Source organism: Piliocolobus tephrosceles, chromosome 9 (genome assembly GCF_002776525.5).
Source record: "Piliocolobus tephrosceles isolate RC106 chromosome 9, ASM277652v3, whole genome shotgun sequence".
Classification (NCBI taxonomy): domain Eukaryota; kingdom Metazoa; phylum Chordata; class Mammalia; order Primates; family Cercopithecidae; genus Piliocolobus; species Piliocolobus tephrosceles.
In genome coordinates this window covers 111,924,750-111,943,275 of record NC_045442.1, presented here as the reverse complement: position 1 = coordinate 111,943,275, position 18,526 = coordinate 111,924,750, and the positions used below count along the sequence as shown (strand labels likewise).

Here is an 18,526-nt window from a genome sequence, read left to right as displayed (position 1 = left end):
AAGAAAATGTCAGATCCTGTAGTGTCAGAGAAAAAAATGTGAAGCTGATATCCCAAGTTGAATTTCTAAACAACTTTTTCTATTGAAATATTGTTACTCATGACAGTTAAATTCTATTGTAATATTGGAGTAGTATAATAATAATACCTTCAATATACATTCTAAACAACCTTATTCCAAAGCACTTTATTTCACTCATTCATTTATTTGACTAATATTTACTAATCACATACTAAGAGCCATGCACTGTTCTAGGCACCAGTGAGATACACACACACACACACACACACACACACACACACACACAAAATACTCCCTTAAATTAGCTTAACTTCTCTAGGATTTTGCTCTTTTTATCTCTTTTGAGTGAAGGAAACTAAAGTTTATCAAATGTTGGTATGATCCAAGTCATATTACTGATAAATATCAGCACTAGAGGTCAAACTCAGGTCTTCAAAGGCATTGCTTTTTCTCATGTTTTATGAACAAATCTCTATGGTTGACATTGCATTGTACAAAAATTGCTTCTAAAAATTCCAAATTATAGACAAATAAATATGCGTTTTAGAGAAAAATCTGTTGTAGAGTCAGTTATTAGTTACATATTTGCAGTCGTGCTTCTAATGAGGTGTCTTACGTATCGTGGCTTCTGAAAAATATTGGAGTGAATGGATGCTAATGGAATGTATTTCCAAATGCCACATAATACATGACCTCTTAGTTCCTTAAAGATTTTATTTCAGGATGAAAAAATAGAAGGCTTCACATTGGCTCTCAGATATAATTTACATCCTTGAACACAGTTTACAAGGAATGCTGCATTTGGGGAGACAGAGGGGTACTTTCCTAGATCAATAAAGTGATGTGCTTTTTTTTTTAGCATTTGTAAATAATCATAGTCATGAATAAGCTTCTATAGTTAGAGCTCTGGAGCCGAGTCGGGGAGAGAGAGAGATGGGGTTCAGGTACCTGAAATTCCTGAGAGCAATATGTTCCCTTATAGATTAAAATGAATCCACTCTTCCTGCTTTTTGACCTCACTGAATGTGTTAGGAGTGTTTGCTCATTCTTGTTTTGTTTTGTTTTTTGTTTTAGGTTTCTGCCCACTTGGCTATTGGGAATGTCAGAATGGAAAATGCTATAGGCTGGAACAAAGCTGTAACTTCGTAGATGACTGTGGAGATAATACTGATGAAAATGAGTGTGGTAGCTCCTGCACTTTTGAAAAAGGCTGGTGTGGCTGGCACAACTCCCTGGCTGACAACTTTGATTGGGTTTTAGGGGTTGGTTCTCATCAAAGCTTAAGACCTCCCAAAGACCACACACTTGGAAATGAAAATGGTAGGTTATTAGATTGTAATTGCTTTCACATGATATTCACAATGTACATCAAAATGTCTTTTCCGACAGCAACTGGGGAGCACTGGAGAGACCACCACGATGATACTGCAAGGCGATCAAACATGTAGTGAGTGTATGTTTTTTCTTAGGACTGCCATAAGAAAGGGCCACAGAGTGGATGGCTTAGACAACAGACATTTATTGTCTCAAATTCTGCAGGCTGGAAGTCCAAGATCAAGATATTGGCAACGGTGGTTCCTTGTGAGGGTTGTGAGGGAGAATTATCTCTTCCATGTCCCCTCCTAGATTCTGGTAGTTTCATTAGTTCCTTGGCTTGTGGATGGTGGTTTCCCCTAAGTCTTCACATCCTCTTCTCTGTGAGCATGTCTGATTCTTGGTCTGAATTCCCTGTTTTATTAGGACCCAGTCATATTGGATAGTGTCCATCCTAATAGCCTCATTGTAACGTAATCATCCGCAAAAACCCTATTTCCAAATAAGGTCACATTCATAAGAACTGGGGGTTAGAACTCTGGCATATTTTTGGGAAGGGGGGAACACAATTCAAACCATAACAGTGTTTAGCCAGAATCCAGTATTAATCATTAATTCAGTCATTGAAGTTAGATGAGAATGTGTGCTGCCATCAAACATCTTTCCTAAATGGCATCCACTTGTAATCAATAACCCTGAATGCTGCCACTCATATGATCATCAGCAAGTCATGTAACTTTTTGGATTCTCAGATTCCTCATCTGTCATTTTGAGATAATAAAATTAGACCTTTGTGCCTCACAGAGATGGTGGAGATGATGTATATGAAGGGATAAGAGTTTGAAACCTATAGAGATGGCATGAAAATTTAACTGTAATGGCATGAAAATTTAACTGTAAAACCACATATGTTAAGGGTATTGGGCATGGCTCATTTTTATAGTGAGTAGCTGAGATCAAGTCTCAGCTTCCTTGGTGAAGGAATAAAGGACAGTAGCAGAATGAAGAAGGGACCCTGAATCCCTGGATGCTACGTAATAGGCAAAGAAGTCTAAATACTGAAATTCCATAGGCCTACTAAAAAAAAAAAAAAAAAAAAAAAACCAAGCCACGGAGAGCAAGACCAAAGTGTCATTCAAACACTCAGCTCTCCATACATGAAATGTTTTGGATATGTCAATGTGCAAAAACAAAACTCAATACCTTTCTTCCCATGTTAGTTACTAAAATTCTCAGTATTTACACACTCAACAGATGACTGAATTTTTAAAAGCACATTTTATCACTCTTTTCTTTTAGATTTCATAGGTAGTCTTTACATTATTTTACAATCACTTGATATTTGGGAAATCAATAAAATAATTTTTGTAACTATCTTGTTGATTCAACGGTGTAAATATCCCATCAGATCAGTTAATCTGCATACTGTGAAGCATGTGCTAAAAGCACAGACAGTTGGAAATTGTTCTGTCAGTAAGCTAGATGCAAGGCTATTCGGTTTTCCTTCTGTTCCAGATGAAAATACTTTGGCAGCTCAGATCATATGAATTGTAATTAAAGACCCTAACTATGATGGAAATGCAAAAATAATCCCATCATTGTTATTTTGGTCTCCTCTGAATTCTGTCCTTGTTCCTAGGGCACTTCATGTATCTGGAGGCCACTCCAGTGGGCCTTCGGGGTGACAAAGCACACATCAGGAGTACCATGTGGCGAGAATCCAGTGCAGCCTGTACCATGAGCTTCTGGTATTTCATATCTGCAAAGGCCACAGGATCCATTCAGATTCTCATCAAGGTAGGAACATGGCCTGTGATGCCTCTGAACTTATTGTGTTCTGTTTTAGAGACAGGGTCTTGCTCTGTCACCCAGGCTGCAGTGCAGTGGTGCAGTCATGGCTCACTGCAGCCTCCAACTCCTGGACTCAAGCGATCCTCCTGCCTCCGACTCCCTAATAGCTGGGACTACAGGCACGCACCGCCATGCCTGGCTAATTTTGTATTCTTTGTAGAGATCAGGTCTCACTATGTTGCCCAGGCTTGTCTCAATTCCTGGGCTCAAGCAGTTCTCCCACTTCAACCTCTCGAAGTGCTGGGACTACATGCATGAGCCACCACACCTGGCCCCCTCTCTCTAGGTGTCATGTGGCCTGAGGGAGTTGACTTGGCTAGAGAAGTCCCCCTGTTTTTCAAAGGTGCCATTTCCTGTGGCTGAAATAATCTATGGGGTTTGGTAAGCTGGGGCATGAGAACCAGCTTTGAGTTCAACATCATATCCCGTGATGATGACTGAATCCTAGAGACTCCTTATATAATAATAATTAAGACACGTACATTTCTTCTTCCTATTTCGTTGTTTCCTTCCCTATCCTTTCCAATAAAAGAAAATAGATTATTTGTATATCTGAAAGAAGAGCGGCTATCTATTTTTCCTCACATATTAGTGATCATTAAGGGAACTAATAATAGACATTCTGGTTCAAACCACACTGTGCAAAGGACTGAACTACTCAGGAGAATGATCAAGGTATGATTACACGGAACTGCTTATTAACTGTGACACGGTAATGCATTTTCTTCCTGAGGATTAATTGGATGTTTCTGTCAGAGCTTTAATTTAGTATAACAAAGTGACAGTTTCAGAGAACAAAATAACATAGTAAATATTAATATTAATGAGACTTGGTCAAACGCCTTTACTCTTTACTGAGTTAAAACAGCAGCTGAAAGGAGATACATGTGTGTGTGTGCAGGTATGTGTGTATTTATTTGAAGAATCTAGGTGGAATTCTTTCCTAGAAAGCTTACTTTAAAGCATGCCGTGCCATTGCTCTTTTTTTTTTTCCTCACACATGAGCTTGGGTAAGTGCCCTGGCACTGAGAGAAAATGTCTGAGCTGAATACCAAAGAGCTTTTACCTCTGAACAGTTTATGTCTGCAGAGTCTATGTTTCATTGGAAACCAGAATTGACTTTATAACTTAGGACTCTTCTATAATGATGCAGAAAAGTCTACCTAATAAAATACATGTTGCAAGAACCACAACAAATCATTCTTACATTTAAAGATGGAAACTTACCAAAATATAGCACTTAAAGTTCTCGTAAGAGGACTTCACTGGCACTCTTGGAATGTGATACTTGATTCTATGGTGTGCACCATGTAAGAGATTTGGTACTGCTCTGTGGGTTTTGCTTTTATTATTTGCCTCAGTTGTATTTGCATTTCAATTATGTTATACTGACAAGCTTTATATTTCTAGAAAGTGCAATATTAAACCATTTTGTGATATTAGTCTTCCTACCAAGGAATAGAATTCCTGTGGTTCCTGCCATTGATTCTTAGGGAAATTTAACAGCATTTTAAAAAGCCTATCTTCTTACTATACACACGCACACACACACTTAAAAAGTATATGCCTATATTTAATTAGTCACGTTGATTGTGAGGAAATTTCTCATAATATATTTGGATTTTATATTCATGAACATTAGGGCAATCATTTCATCTTGGTGATTAATAAGATATGTGTTTCCAACCAGCATTACAAAGTAGTTATTTGGCTCTCTCTGTGTGGAATTAGACGCTGGATTTTACCTTGCTTATTCTTTTGAAAGCATCCTAGCTAGATGGTAAACCCAATAAAGGCAAGGATTCTGCCTCCGAATTATTTCTTTCTTTACCCTTCATCTTTTAAAATGTTCCAGGGCACACATGCGCTCCCTCTGGCTTGGCCCTCCCTCTCTTTTCTTAGGTAGGCCCACTTCTGTGTTTTCTGTCTTTTCCCTCCACACGGAGTCACACCCAATCAGGAAAACTCGGTCTTTTGCAGAACTTTCCTTGACCACATTTGCCTAGCCTCCCACAGTGGTTCCTTTTCTGAGTGTGTTGCAGCTCCAGAAAGATTCCTACTAACTGGCTGTTCATTAGAAATTATTCTAGTTCAACAAACTGATTGTAAAGTCTTGAGAGCAAGGCACTGAAGTTGTAGGCGCCAAGTGTCCCTCTCAGATCTTCAGAAAAGGGTCTGCTGGATGAAGCAAAAAAGTAGTGGCCTCCCAGAGGTTGTGGCTGAGCTAGAGCCAATCCTTATTTAGGATGACCCTTGTGAAGGGATGGCCATTGTGCCTTACATGCATGACATTCAAGTCTAGCCTGAAGAAGAGTCTGTCATCTAAATCAGAAACATACATGGAATCAGATAAAAAAGCATGTGCCATTGAACAATAATTTACCAGTAGCATCATTTATATGGGGTAATACTGATTATAGATAATTACAACAATGCATACATAAATACATATTTTATAGAACACCATTACTTATGTTATTTCATGGAATTCTTAGCACACCCCTCTGAGTTAAATAATGGGAGCCTTATTTTACTAAAGGGGTAGGGGGTCACAGAAATAACTTTACCACCCTGTAGCTAAATACCCAGTCAGGGACAGAGTGGGAACGTGAATCCAAGTATGTCTATGTCCAGAACTCATTTGTTTACTCCCAACCCCAAGCCCCAAGTGTTCCACACTGACTTTAATATTGAAATGAAGATCCCCTTTTACCCAGATCTATACACATTGCGTAGAATATTTTTTAGGAAAAAAACAAACAAAATGAATCATGGTTCTTAGAATGGCCATATATGATTCTTAAATTACTCCTGTAATAAACAAGTAAATTCAGAGAAACTTCAACAAAGCAGAGCTATTGCTTTTGAGAACATTTGGTAAAAAGCAGTATCGTATTACCTATTACCTATTTCTGCGTTTTTTGCCTTTGGTTACATGAGAGTTACTTTTCATTAGAGAGATGCAACTGAAACAAATGTAATTGTTGTGTCTTTAGTCAAGCAAAGGGTGAATAATAAGAGGATCCAAAAAATTGAGAAATTGATGTCAATTTTCTCTTCTTCTTGAAGTTTAGTTATGAATGAGAAAAAAAAAAAACCCTTAAAAGGATGCAGTTAACTTTTTGGAAGGAATAACAATTTTTAAAATACAGTTTGTTTTGTATGAGATCAGAGAGTTTACCAGGTAGGATGACTGGCTCTCACTCTCTGCTTGAGCCAAGCCAAACACTGTTTGATGAGATTCAGCCTGTGGAAAGCAATGACAATCTCTGTTACTCCACTCCTTCATTTTATGAGTGAGTCAAGAGAGGCTCATATGGGCCAAGTTATAAACTCAAGGTCACTAGTAAGTGGATCGACTATGACTTGAACTCAGGTATTCTGAAATTAAGTTTAGAAAGTCTGCGTAATTGGTTTGGTTTATGTCTTTCTAAGGAGGAGATTTGGATGTTAATCTAAGTAAAAATAACTGGGCCTTATCTTTTTTCTGAATTTTGTAATAGTTCATTTTTAAAATGGCATCCTTATTTTTGCTAACATTTCTCATTTTTCCTTTTTAACTCATTTATATTCAGTATTAAATTTCTTATTAAATTTAAATGCATTACCTTCCAGACCACATAAGATTTAAAACAAAAAATAAAACAAGTACTCAAGAGTAGAAAAGGGATTTTACAAGATGAAAGTTAACTCATTTTGCAAATATATTTAATTTTACTCCCACTGTTTTACTTCTTGTCACTCGTTTCCTGATGGGGTTAAAGTTTTTTTGTTTTTGTTTTTTTTTTTTTTTGAGACAGAATCTCGCTCTGTCACCCAGGCTGGAGTGCAGTGGTGGGGCAATCTCGGCTCACTGCAAGCTCTGCCTCCCGGGTTCATGCCATTCTCCTGCCTCAGCCTCCTGAGTAGCTGGGACTACAGGCACCCGCCACCACTCCTGGATAATTTTTTTTTTTTTTTTTTTTGTATTTTTAGTAGAGGCGGAATTTCACCGTGTAAGCTAGGATGGTCTCAATCTCCTGACCTTGTGATTCACCCTCCTTGGCCTCCCAAAGTGCTGGGATTACAGGCATGAGCCACCGCGCCCGGCCCTGGTAGGGTTAATTAATGATGAGTAATATGTATACATGAATACCCTAAAAGTAATTTGAGGGAAATTTTGAAATGGACTTTGTTTTTGACAATTTGTTTTCATTGGGTAAAATCCGTCTAGCCTCTACAAGAAACAAAAGACCTTTCATCTTTTCAATCAGCCTTTTGAATAAAATGCAGAAACACCTGCTACCTGAAGAGCATTATCTTCCTTTGGAACTATTCCATCTGTAATAAACTGTTGATATTTTAATCAAGATTACTGCATGCTTTAGGGAATTTGAATATATTTAATTGAAGGCATTTAGGACTATCCATTATGCAGTCATGATAGAAAACATAATATATTCAAGCCAGAAGTGGAGAAAAATAATGTGTTTCAGGAGAGCCCTCCTGATATAGCAGCCTAGTTATGCTGAAAGACCATAATTAAATTAGCTCATTGCTTTATCTTGCTTAGTGGTTCAGATAATTTTATACTTGGTGGGGTCTTACTCTCAGCTATTCATTTTACAGATGAAGGAAGCAAGAGTAAGAGGTTCTATTTCTTGCCTCAGCTCACATGGTATTTTAAGAAAAAAGTCAGGATGTGAATTCAGTTTTTCTGAATTCTAACTTAAGGCTCTTCTACTTGTCTTCCTAGAAATTTTATCTAACGATTTTGATATGTAATAGGGAAATAAATATTTTGTTCAAGAGGCTGTGGAAAGTATCAGATAAAGAGAAGCTAGCTTTGTTTACCTAAAATACTGTGGCTATTCTGGGTCCACTTTTAACCTTAGTCTAGGGAGCAATGAGCCTTGGTTGTAGACAAGGGTCAACTGAATTCATGGTAAGCTCCCTGCATCCATCCAAACCCATCTCCACCGCATCCTCTGTGTGCATACTCACCACTGCTCTAATCTGAAAAGATTTACAACACAGATTGAGTATTCCTTATCCAAAAATCCAAAATTTGAAATGCTCCCGTGAACCTTTGCTTTGAGCATCATGTTGACTCTCTAAAAGTTTTGGATTTTAGAGCATTTCAGATTTTGGATTGCAGGGTTAGGGATACTCATCCTGTAACTGCTTTACTAGAGTAATAATTAGACAGCTTTTCAGAATTAGGTTTATTTTGATATTGACAAGCTGCTGACTATTTTGTGTTATTTTGAGTATACTATTTGCATTTTATTCATTATTTCAGAAAAAGGGTATAGATAATATAGAAGATACATAGAATCTGGATAGGGAATTTGACTTCTCCAAGACTGTCATGTGGATTTTGGACTGTAAATCAATTAAACTACATTTTTAGTGCTTTTTCAGAATTGTTTCAGCATCTTAGCAGTGTAATCTGCGTAGTTTTGTTATATTGTACTAATGTACTTGGCCAAATAATTGGAGAAAAGTTGATCTTTGCATTTTAAGGTGGGAACCACTGAGTATCTGAGACAGATCTCAGTCAATTTAGGGAGTTTATTTTACCAAAGTTAAGGACATGTGCCCATGACACAGCCTCCAGAGGTCCTGACTACATGTGCCCAAGGTAGTCCAAGCACACCTTGGTTTTATACATTTTTAGGTAGACAAGAGACATCAATCAACATATGTAAGATGAACATTGATTTGGTCCAGAAAGGTGGGACAACTCAAAGCAAAGGGGAACTACTCGAAGTAGGGAGGGGGCTTCCAGGTCATAAGTAGATAAGAGACAAATGGTTGCATTTCTTTGAGTTTCTGATTAGCCTTTCCAAGGGAGGCAATCGGATATCGGATATGCATGTATCTCAGTGAGCAGAGAGATGACTGGATAGAATTGCCCTAAGCAGTTCCCAGCTCTACTTTTAAGTGATTCTAGGGCCCCAAGATTTATTTTCTTTTCACTAAGGTATAACCACGCAAGATATCTACACACCCAGAGTTTAATTTAGTTAGTTGCCACATCACAATGCTTTAGTTATAGAAAATAAATATCTCTTTATATCATCTTAGAGAACATGACAATAATTATTCCAGGCATATTTTTGAATATGTGAGATTTTCCTTTTAAACTTCTTCTGTTCCCTTGTTCTTTACCTCTTTCAGTGTCTCTACTATTTCCAGGTAGGACTCCTACGAAGCTAGTTCCACTGGAATCTCTTCTGTCATGAAGAAAAGATGTCCATTAGGATGCTAACACCTTAGTTTAATTTATCCCAGGAGCCCAGGAGCTTTTGCTTTACAGAGAAGTATATAGTCAGCTCTAAAGAATGACGTTATCACTACGATTGTTGCCATTATGTTTCTGTTTCTACTCCCACTGGCGCTGCTACTCTTGTGTGCAGTCCAAATACTGACTAATTCCTCTTCCCTTTCTCTTCCTTTCCCTCCCTCCTGCCCTCTCTCGCTCCCTTCTATCTATCCTTCCCTTCCCTTTCTTTTCCTTCTCCTCTCCTCTCCTCTCCTCTCCTCTCCTCTCCTCTCCTCATCTCTTGTTTTCACAGAGTCTAGCTCTGTCACCCCAGCTGGGGTGCAGTGATGCAATCTCGGCTCACTGCAACCTCCACCTCACTGGTTCAAGTGATTCTCCCACCTCAGCCTCCTGAGTAGCTGGGAATACAGGTGCACGCCACCACGCCTGGCTAATTTTTGTGTTTTTAGTAGAGACAGGGGGTTCACCATGTTGCTCAGGCTGCTCTCGAACTCCTGACCTCGTGATTCTCCCACCTCAGCCTTCTAAAGTGCCAGATTACATTCGTGAGCCAATGTAATGAGGCCTGGCCTCATTTTTTTCTATATCATGTGATGTCTTCCAACTGTATGAATCCATTTAATCTTCAAAATAAGATGGCAAGGAAGATACTTTGTTTTCTAATTTTACAGACCACAAAATTAAGACCCAGGTCACACAAACAGTACGTTGAATAATCAGGATTAAAAAACAATTCTAACTTCAATATTCATGCTCTTAACTGCAATACTCAACTTCTACTATTAGAATTTAAAATATTCTAATACTCAGGAGTCAGAGAGGTTACTGTCCCTCAAAGTTTTCCAGTGGTTCTGAAGTCATACAAATCAAAAATTTCCGTCTCTACATATTAATAAATCTATAGATGTATTCTACACATGTTAGAGAAGAGAGGTGACTACATGTGTTCATCAACTTCAGCAGTTTTATTTTTTTAACTTAGCTTGCCAGCTTCTAGTAACAGTTATTGCATTTATCTAAATTATTCCTTATCATATTTAATATAACTCAGACATTTTAAAATCAGATTTAATACAGCTGCATTTTATTTTTTAAATTATTTTTAATTGACACATAATAATTGGACATATTTATGGGGTACAGTGTGATGTTTTGATACATGTATTCATTGTATAATGATCAAATCAGGGTAGTTAGCACATCTATAACCTCACGTATCTGTCATTTCTTTGTGGTAAGATCAGTGAAAATCCTCTCTGCTAGCTATTTTGAAATATACATTATTTTTAATTATATTCACCTTACTGTGCCAAGAAACACCAGAACTTATTCCTACTAACTGTAACTTCATACTCCACCAATCTCTCCCCATCTTCACCTCTCCGTCCCCTCCACATTCTCTGGTAACTACTATTCTGCTCCTTGCTTCTATAAGATATATGTTTTTAGGTCCTGCATATGAATGAGATCATGAGGTGTCTGTCTTTCTGTACCTGGTGTATTTCACATAACATAATTTCCTCCAGCTTTATCAATGTTACTACAAATAACAGGATTTCATTTTTTTAATGGATGAGTAATATTCCATTGTGTATGTAGACCCTATTTTCTTTATCCATTTATTCATTTTTGGACACTTAAGTTGATTCCATATCTTGGCTATTGTGAATAGTGCTACAATAAACATGAGAGGACAGATATCTCAACCTATTGATTTAATTTCCATTGGATATATACCCAATAGTGGGTTTAGTAGATTATATGGTAGCTCTGTTTGATTTTTTGATTTTTTTTTTTTTTTTTGAGGAACCAACGTATTGTTTTCCATAATGGCTGTATTAATTTATAATCCCACTAGCAGTGTGCAAGGGGACAGTGTTACTGGGTGTATAACACTTGTTATACTATTTTTGCTTTTGTTGTATGTGAATTTGAGGTCTTATCCAAGTTCCACAACCTTGCTAACACTTCTTTATCTTTCGTCTTTTTGATAATAGCCATTCTAACAGGCATGAGGTGATACCCATCATGGTTTTTATTTGTATTTCCCTGAAGATTAGTGATGCTGAGCATTTTTTTTTTTTTCATATATCTCTTGGCCATTTATGTGTCCTCGTTTAAGACATGTATATTAAGGTCTTTTGCCCATTGTTTAATCAGATTATTTGCTTTTTTGACTATTGAATTTTTTGAGCTCCTTATTTATTCTGGATATTATCCCTTTGTCGGATGAATAGTTTGCAGTATTTTATACCATTCTGTAGATTGTCTCTTCATTCTGTTGATTGTTTCATTTGCTGTGCAGAAGCTTTGTAGTTTGATGCAATGTCATTTGTCTATTTTTTCTTTTGTTGCCTGTGAATTTGAGGTCTTATCCAAAAAAATCCTTGTCCATTCTCATGTCATGAAGCATTTCTTCAATATTTTCTTCTAGTAGTTTTGTAGGAATAGCTGCATTTTAATGTTGGTTAGGAAAGAATGAATTAGAAACAAAGTAATACCAATTATTAAAATATTTTTAAAAATCTGTAGTAGTGACTTTGTGAATATATGTTAAACAAGATTTATGGAGGATGAAGTAACTACCATTATTTTAAAGGAGTGATAAACATAAATGATACTTTTGAGATAGCCAAAGTATTATAATGGGATATTAAAATATCTACTATTACTATTGGTGAGAAAGTCACAGGTACTACTAGTACCTGTGATCTGTTGCCTGTATTCACAATGTGAAGAAAATACCAAAACTTTAGTTGAAGTTTGTGAAAATAAAGATGTATTTCCTCCATCCATGTTATAACTCTCTTGAAAATTAATATTCTATTTCTAAGAAGCCTGAAGAATTTTCAATTTTATGAGGATATCTATCTTATGTGTTCATTGTTTACATTTATTTATTAAGAAATATTAGTGTGCTTGTCTGTGGAGGAATTTCTTATATGAAAAAGCAATTCCAGTTTCTAACATTTGAGATCCATTAAGTCACTGAAGATAGCATTCTATCTGAGCCAAGTTTAGAGCAGACTAAGTATAAATGGGTTTAAATGCTGCCACAGCAAAGAGCTATTTCAGCCAACTAGGCATCAGGCCTGCAGCCAGGTAGAGTCAGCAGCTTCCAATCTGACTGCTCATGGATTAATATAATGAGAGATTTGTCACCCGGACTCAAGAGTGCCTCTCCAAATGTCATAGTAGTCATAGACATTGTCATCTTAGCTATTATAAGATCTGAGAGAAAGAAGAGAGGAACAGCAATATTGTGGCTTGTATGATTTAAAATATAATAGGCCAGTGGCTTCACATGGTACTGTCCATTTGCCCACAGAAACTTCATAGGTACAATTGCTGTACACACAACTGGTCTGTGTAGGAGTCCTGAGAGCCAGTTAATTTCAATTTAACTTCTGCTTATTTCCTGATAGTATTTGAATTTGGATTATTTCAAACAAATTTTTCATGGTGAAGCAGTTATTTTTTTCTCTTCTTATTTTTCTAGGGCATTGCTTGAAAAATTGTAACAGTTTTCAGCGCATGATAGTAACTCTGTTCTTAATTAATTGTTAATGCTTACTCTTCATTTTCTATAGTTTTCAATACGTGCTGCAACCAAAGTAGGGTAGAATTGCTTATCGGTGGTCTGATTGTTCTAACTGAATCACATTTCTGACTCAGGTGCTGCTATAAGTTTGGCAGTCCATTTTTACCAATTACAAATCACAGAGTTGGAGTACAGAGAAAACCCTTGTGATTCACTTTTGTATGCATCAATAAAATGAGCGATTAAAATGGCAGTAATCTTAGATATCTTATCTCTATAAGAAATGAATATACAAAACAGTAGCATTTGTAATCTTTGAGGGAATTTTTATTAAAATAAATGTTTTAAACTTTTTTTAACAAATGAAGAATTATTTAGACAAACTTACATTTTCTAGATTAGTGTGTTTCTTTACATCTTCTAAAGAAGTCAAGGATATTTTCTGATAATCTGTTGTGACAATAAAGTTCGTTGGTAAATTCTGCTATGGTTCTCCCACTGTGGATAGTATTAAGTGAAAGATATAAACAACCACAAAAAAAAAAAGCTGAGCAGTTTAGAGTATACTATGCCCAACTTAGACTATTTGTAACTAACAATTCCTTTAATTTAGGATTACAACTTTCTTCTGCAAGTACTGAGTTTTCTGCTCCATCCCAGTTTTTTTCACCCTTGCTTTCATTCATTGCAATTTAAACAGATAGTTAGTGAGCTTTTCCTAAATACACTCTGATCTCATGGAGCTTGTGAGTTTAAAGTGGGCTTAACTGCTGGCAAAAAGCAATGGTATGGCATGGATTCTTTCTATCAGAAGTTATAAGAGCTTCTCATTGGACCCTGAATGTCCTTCAGTATTTAATTCTCCTCCTTCTGAAGTCGTCCTTTTCCTGAAAAGGTGGTTTATGACTTCACGTGCTACATTCTTGGTTCTGGAACCTCTCTGAGGTTCATGGAATGGGTTTGAATTAAGTGGCGCTGTGTTCCCATGTGATTAAGTGTTTGTCTCCTGGCACTGCTACGCTGCTTGATGACTGAGTATGTGTAAAGTTCTCTTCTCCAGTGACTAGGGAAGTTTCATGATGCAGACCTCATCTACCTTGTTTACTATCCTGTCTGTAGCGAGTAGCATAGTGCCTCGCACATAGTAGGTATTAAACACATATTTTTTAATTGAACGAAAGATTGAATGTACAAGCAGTACGTAATTGCCAACTCTACGGAATAATTCAATATTCTAAGAATTAAAAAACTACTGAAATATTTATAGGCTGAAAGTGTTTAGAAGAAATAAATTAAATTGGATTTTGAAAGACAAGTAGAATTTGGATAAATAGAAGCAAGAGGCCAGGTGTGATAGCTCACGCCTATAATCCCAGCACTTTTGTAGGCCAAGGCAGGCAGATCACTTGAAGTAAGAAGTTTGAGACCAGCCTGGCGAACATGGTGAAACCCCATCTCTATTAAAAATTCATAGGCTGGGCGCGGTGGCTCAAGCCTGTAATCCCAGCACTTTGGGTGGCTGAGACGGGCGGATCACTAGGTCAGGAGATCGAGACCATCCTGGCTAACACAGTGAAACCCCGTCTCTACTAAAAAATACAAAAAACTAGCCGGGCGAGGTGGCGGGCGCCTGTAGTCCCAGCTACTCGGGAGGCTGAGGCAGGAGAATGGCATAAACCTGGGAGGCGGAGCTTGCCATGAGCTGAGATCACGCCACTGCACTTCAGCCTGGGCGACAGAGCCAGACTCCATCTCAAAAAAAAAAAAAAAAAAAAAAAAAAAAAAAAAAAAAAATTCAAAAATTAGCCAGGCATGGTAACATGTTCCTGTAATACTAGTTACTCAGGAGGCTGAGGCAGGAGAATCGCTTGAACCCAAAAGGTGGAGGTTGCAATAAGCCAAGATTGCACCACTGCACTCCAGCCTGGGTGACAGAGGGAGACTCTGTCTCAAAAATAAAAATAAATAAATAAATAAATAAAAAGAAAAGAAGAAAGGAGAACATTATTTCAAATGAGAGAATACACAGAGGAAGAGAAGCCTGGGATGTATTGAGTGGACCCTGAATTCACTAATTATTGGATAGTAATTAAGGATATGATGTTAATGACAATAAAAAATAAGCATTTATTCTACGCTCTACAGTCTACATCATACATTTGCATGTCTGATACTGTGATTCTGTTTGTGTCATTTAACATAGCACTGCTTTCATTGTTTCTGTAGTTTTCAATTATTTCTGATTTATTAACTTATATTTAGCTTTAACTTAACTTTGTAATCATTTCTTTTGGGTAACTTCTAATGTAATGTGTTTAAATTAAATAAGTTATGATGTACCAAATTATATATGCAAATTAGCAGTTTGTATAAACACGAATAATAGGAAGTAATCAAATTGAAAACTAATCCAAAACTGCTTTTGGAATGGCAGAAGAAAAACAATTGAAAAATGAAATCCTTGAATATTATTTGAATGACCTTAACTTTTAATTTTTTCTTGATATGAGAAAATAAATTTCAACTTAGTTGCTAGATATTCATTCAGACATTGACATTATTTTCTTTGCAGCAATGGATATGATGACAGAGAAAATAACTTTTGTAGAATTAAGAAAATATAAATGTTTAATTCAATTCTTATAACTCAAGTTCGCACAAGATCATCGAGAATCAAACATAAACAGCATTAACACAACAGTCAGTGGCAGCCAACAGGCACACGCTGGCCACCTCTAGTGATACAACTTTAAGATTGATCAAACAATCAAAAGAGAGTTATTTAATCAAAACAATCTATTTGCCAACACTGTAGCATTTGTCTTGTGTACTTTTCATGTAATTTTGGAGTACTCCAATACCACTCATGTTGATACTTAAGAAAACATGATACTTACATAAACCCAACAAGAATAATTAAATTTTGAAGAATGAGACTTGCATGTATAACACTGAGCTTTGGAAAGCCACAAACTGTGTGATATCTAAAATTCTGCTCCCCCTAGAACCAATTTTTGTCCCTTTGGGGCAATATTGGCCCCTCTTAGGAATGCGTGTTATACCCTCTACTTTTTCTCCAAGTCCCATCTTTCAGTCTCTAAGAACCCTCTTTCTTCTGGGAAGGCCATCATTCTTCATATTTTCAGAGAGCAAGTTGTCAAACTTAACACAATCACTAAACTTGAGTCCCAGAGATTGAGACCATCATGGACAACATAGCGAGACCCCATTATGTGGTTTGGCGGTTTCCCCGCCCAAATCTCACCTTGAATTGTAACCATACCCATGTACCAAAAACGAGGCCAGCTGGAGATAATTGAATCATGGGGACGATTTCCCCTGTGCTGTTCTCCTGGTAGTGAATAAGTCTCAGGAGATCCGATGGTTTTATAAGTGGGAGCACAAGCTCTCCTGCCTCCCACCGTGTAAAACATGACTTTGCTCCTCACTTGTCTTCAGCCATGACTCCGAGGTCTCCCCAGCCATGTGGAACTGTGAGTCAATTGAACTTCTTTCCTTTATAAATTACCCACTCATCGGTTGTCTTTATTAGCAACATGAGAACAGACTAATATACCCCATCTCAAAAAAAATGAATAAAATAAAATAGCTATTCCCTTACAATCTTTCTTAATAAGCCAGGGTAACCACATATCATTAATACACATGTGTCTTCCATGCTCTTATTTATGCCTTTTTCTTATCTGTGCCTTTGTTAAATCCATGTCTTTTTCTACATTTGGAATGTTTGCCTCCTCTCCATCCTTCCCCCGCCAACACACACATGTAGATTTTGACATAACCAAATCCTGAACATCTTTCTAGACCCAGATTGAATATTTTCCCTTCTGCGTCTTGTCACTTACTACCACTACCTTGAGAGTCAGATGTAGGTACAATTTAGTTTTGTGTCCTCCATAATAAATGGCTCATTGTAGACTCATATAATGTTAGAAAAAATAAGACATTTATAGTGCTTAAAGAAGCTTAACTATGAACAGGGAGAAAAATATGTGAACCTATAATAATAATTTACAAAGTGGAAGATTTGGGAGAAATTGAGAGCTGATGACGGAATTATCTATGCAGTCTAAAAAGAAATTATGTTTTCCAAAAAAAAGACTAGTTTTGTAGTCCTGATTTAAAACCCTTATATCATGTTGTGGTGAGTATTATGCCTCCATGAATAAGAAATAGAAGCTATTAAAAATGGACTTCGATGAATTACTATTCTTTTTATAAATTAGGCCATATGGTTATGAATTTACTTTATAAATTAGACCATATGTATTAGGATTTTGCCACTAAAAATTCCATGAATGACTCATTGAGGACTTTGTTACGGGTTACAAATGCTGATACATTTTATTTTCCATTCACAATGTGCCATTAATTATATCCACATATAATCATTGATCATTGCTTTGTCTTCTTTTATGCTCACCTGTTGGTGGCAAGAAAGCATACTTAGTTCTTCAGACTTATGAGCTGAGGGATCATTATTCTGAGTGCTAGCAATTGAAGTGACGTAGAGACTTAAGGTTAAAAAGAAGGGTAAAATAATATTTTTATGTGAATTCATGGATTTCTTTTCATCAGCATTCATGAGCCCTAAGAATTTTACAGGTCATATTTTTAATGAGTTATCTTGACTCTTTTTGACTTCACTGGGGGGTCATTCAGCAAATAAAATTTTACCAAAGTTAGAGGTACATATGGCTCCTGAATGATGAAAGAATGGTGAGAATATTCTTGAGTCTTTTTAGGGTTTTCTTTTAAGTTATTTTTCAGAAAATCCCCAAATTATAAGGCAGAACATTGAAATTAATTACTTTCTTGGCTTCATTAGAACCAGAGCTGAATTTTCTGGGTAGTCAAAAGAATATAAAACATAACAAAACATGTATTGTGAAAAGCATAAAATAATACTTCAAATGGCATTAAGCTTTTTACTAAGCAATTTTGTTTCTCATGAGGTTTTTAAAAAATGTCTAAGCAGAAGATAAATTAAAAATATAGTCAAGCTTAGAGAAAAAAATACTTTTTATTTTGTTTTTCCATTTGAACACAAAATATAATGGAAGCATATAAGTAAAACTTTTACAATTTACTATGTTTCTTTAGATGTAGGGAGATTGTGAACAGTTTTATTTTTATAGATAGATGGTTTGCAGTGATTTCAGAATGCACTTATTTTTTTTATTATTACTTTATCCATGTAGTAATAAACATCATTAGGAAAAAAAAAAAAACTCATACAATAATTGCAAGCAGATATTTCAGTACTTAATTTTTTTTATGCCTTGTAGAATGATTAAGGGCAGAGTGTTGACCTGGAACTACAGATAATTTATCTTTGGCTAAGACGTAGTATATTCTGTTTCATATTAGAAGTTTCTGATATATGTTGCTCCCTTGAAAATCTTCCACTTATTTTTCTCTACACTTCCAAGCCACAAATATATGTTTTTTTTTCTAAGTAGCTTAAGCACTGTTAAATATTTTAGAAAATTTTATTAATGTAAATATAG

At 36.3% G+C, this 18,526-nt stretch overlaps 1 protein-coding gene across 1 annotated transcript in view; it reads left to right on the top strand.

Annotated features, from left to right (window-relative positions):
* Positions 1-18,526, top strand: part of MALRD1 (MAM and LDL receptor class A domain containing 1) — a 701,386-nt gene that overhangs the window by 355,548 nt on the left and 327,312 nt on the right. The window contains exons 27-28 of the mRNA XM_026454821.1: positions 1,096-1,341; positions 2,975-3,132. Of these exons, the coding sequence (XP_026310606.1) occupies positions 1,096-1,341; positions 2,975-3,132 (404 nt within the window). The remainder of the gene's footprint in view (positions 1-1,095; positions 1,342-2,974; positions 3,133-18,526) is intronic.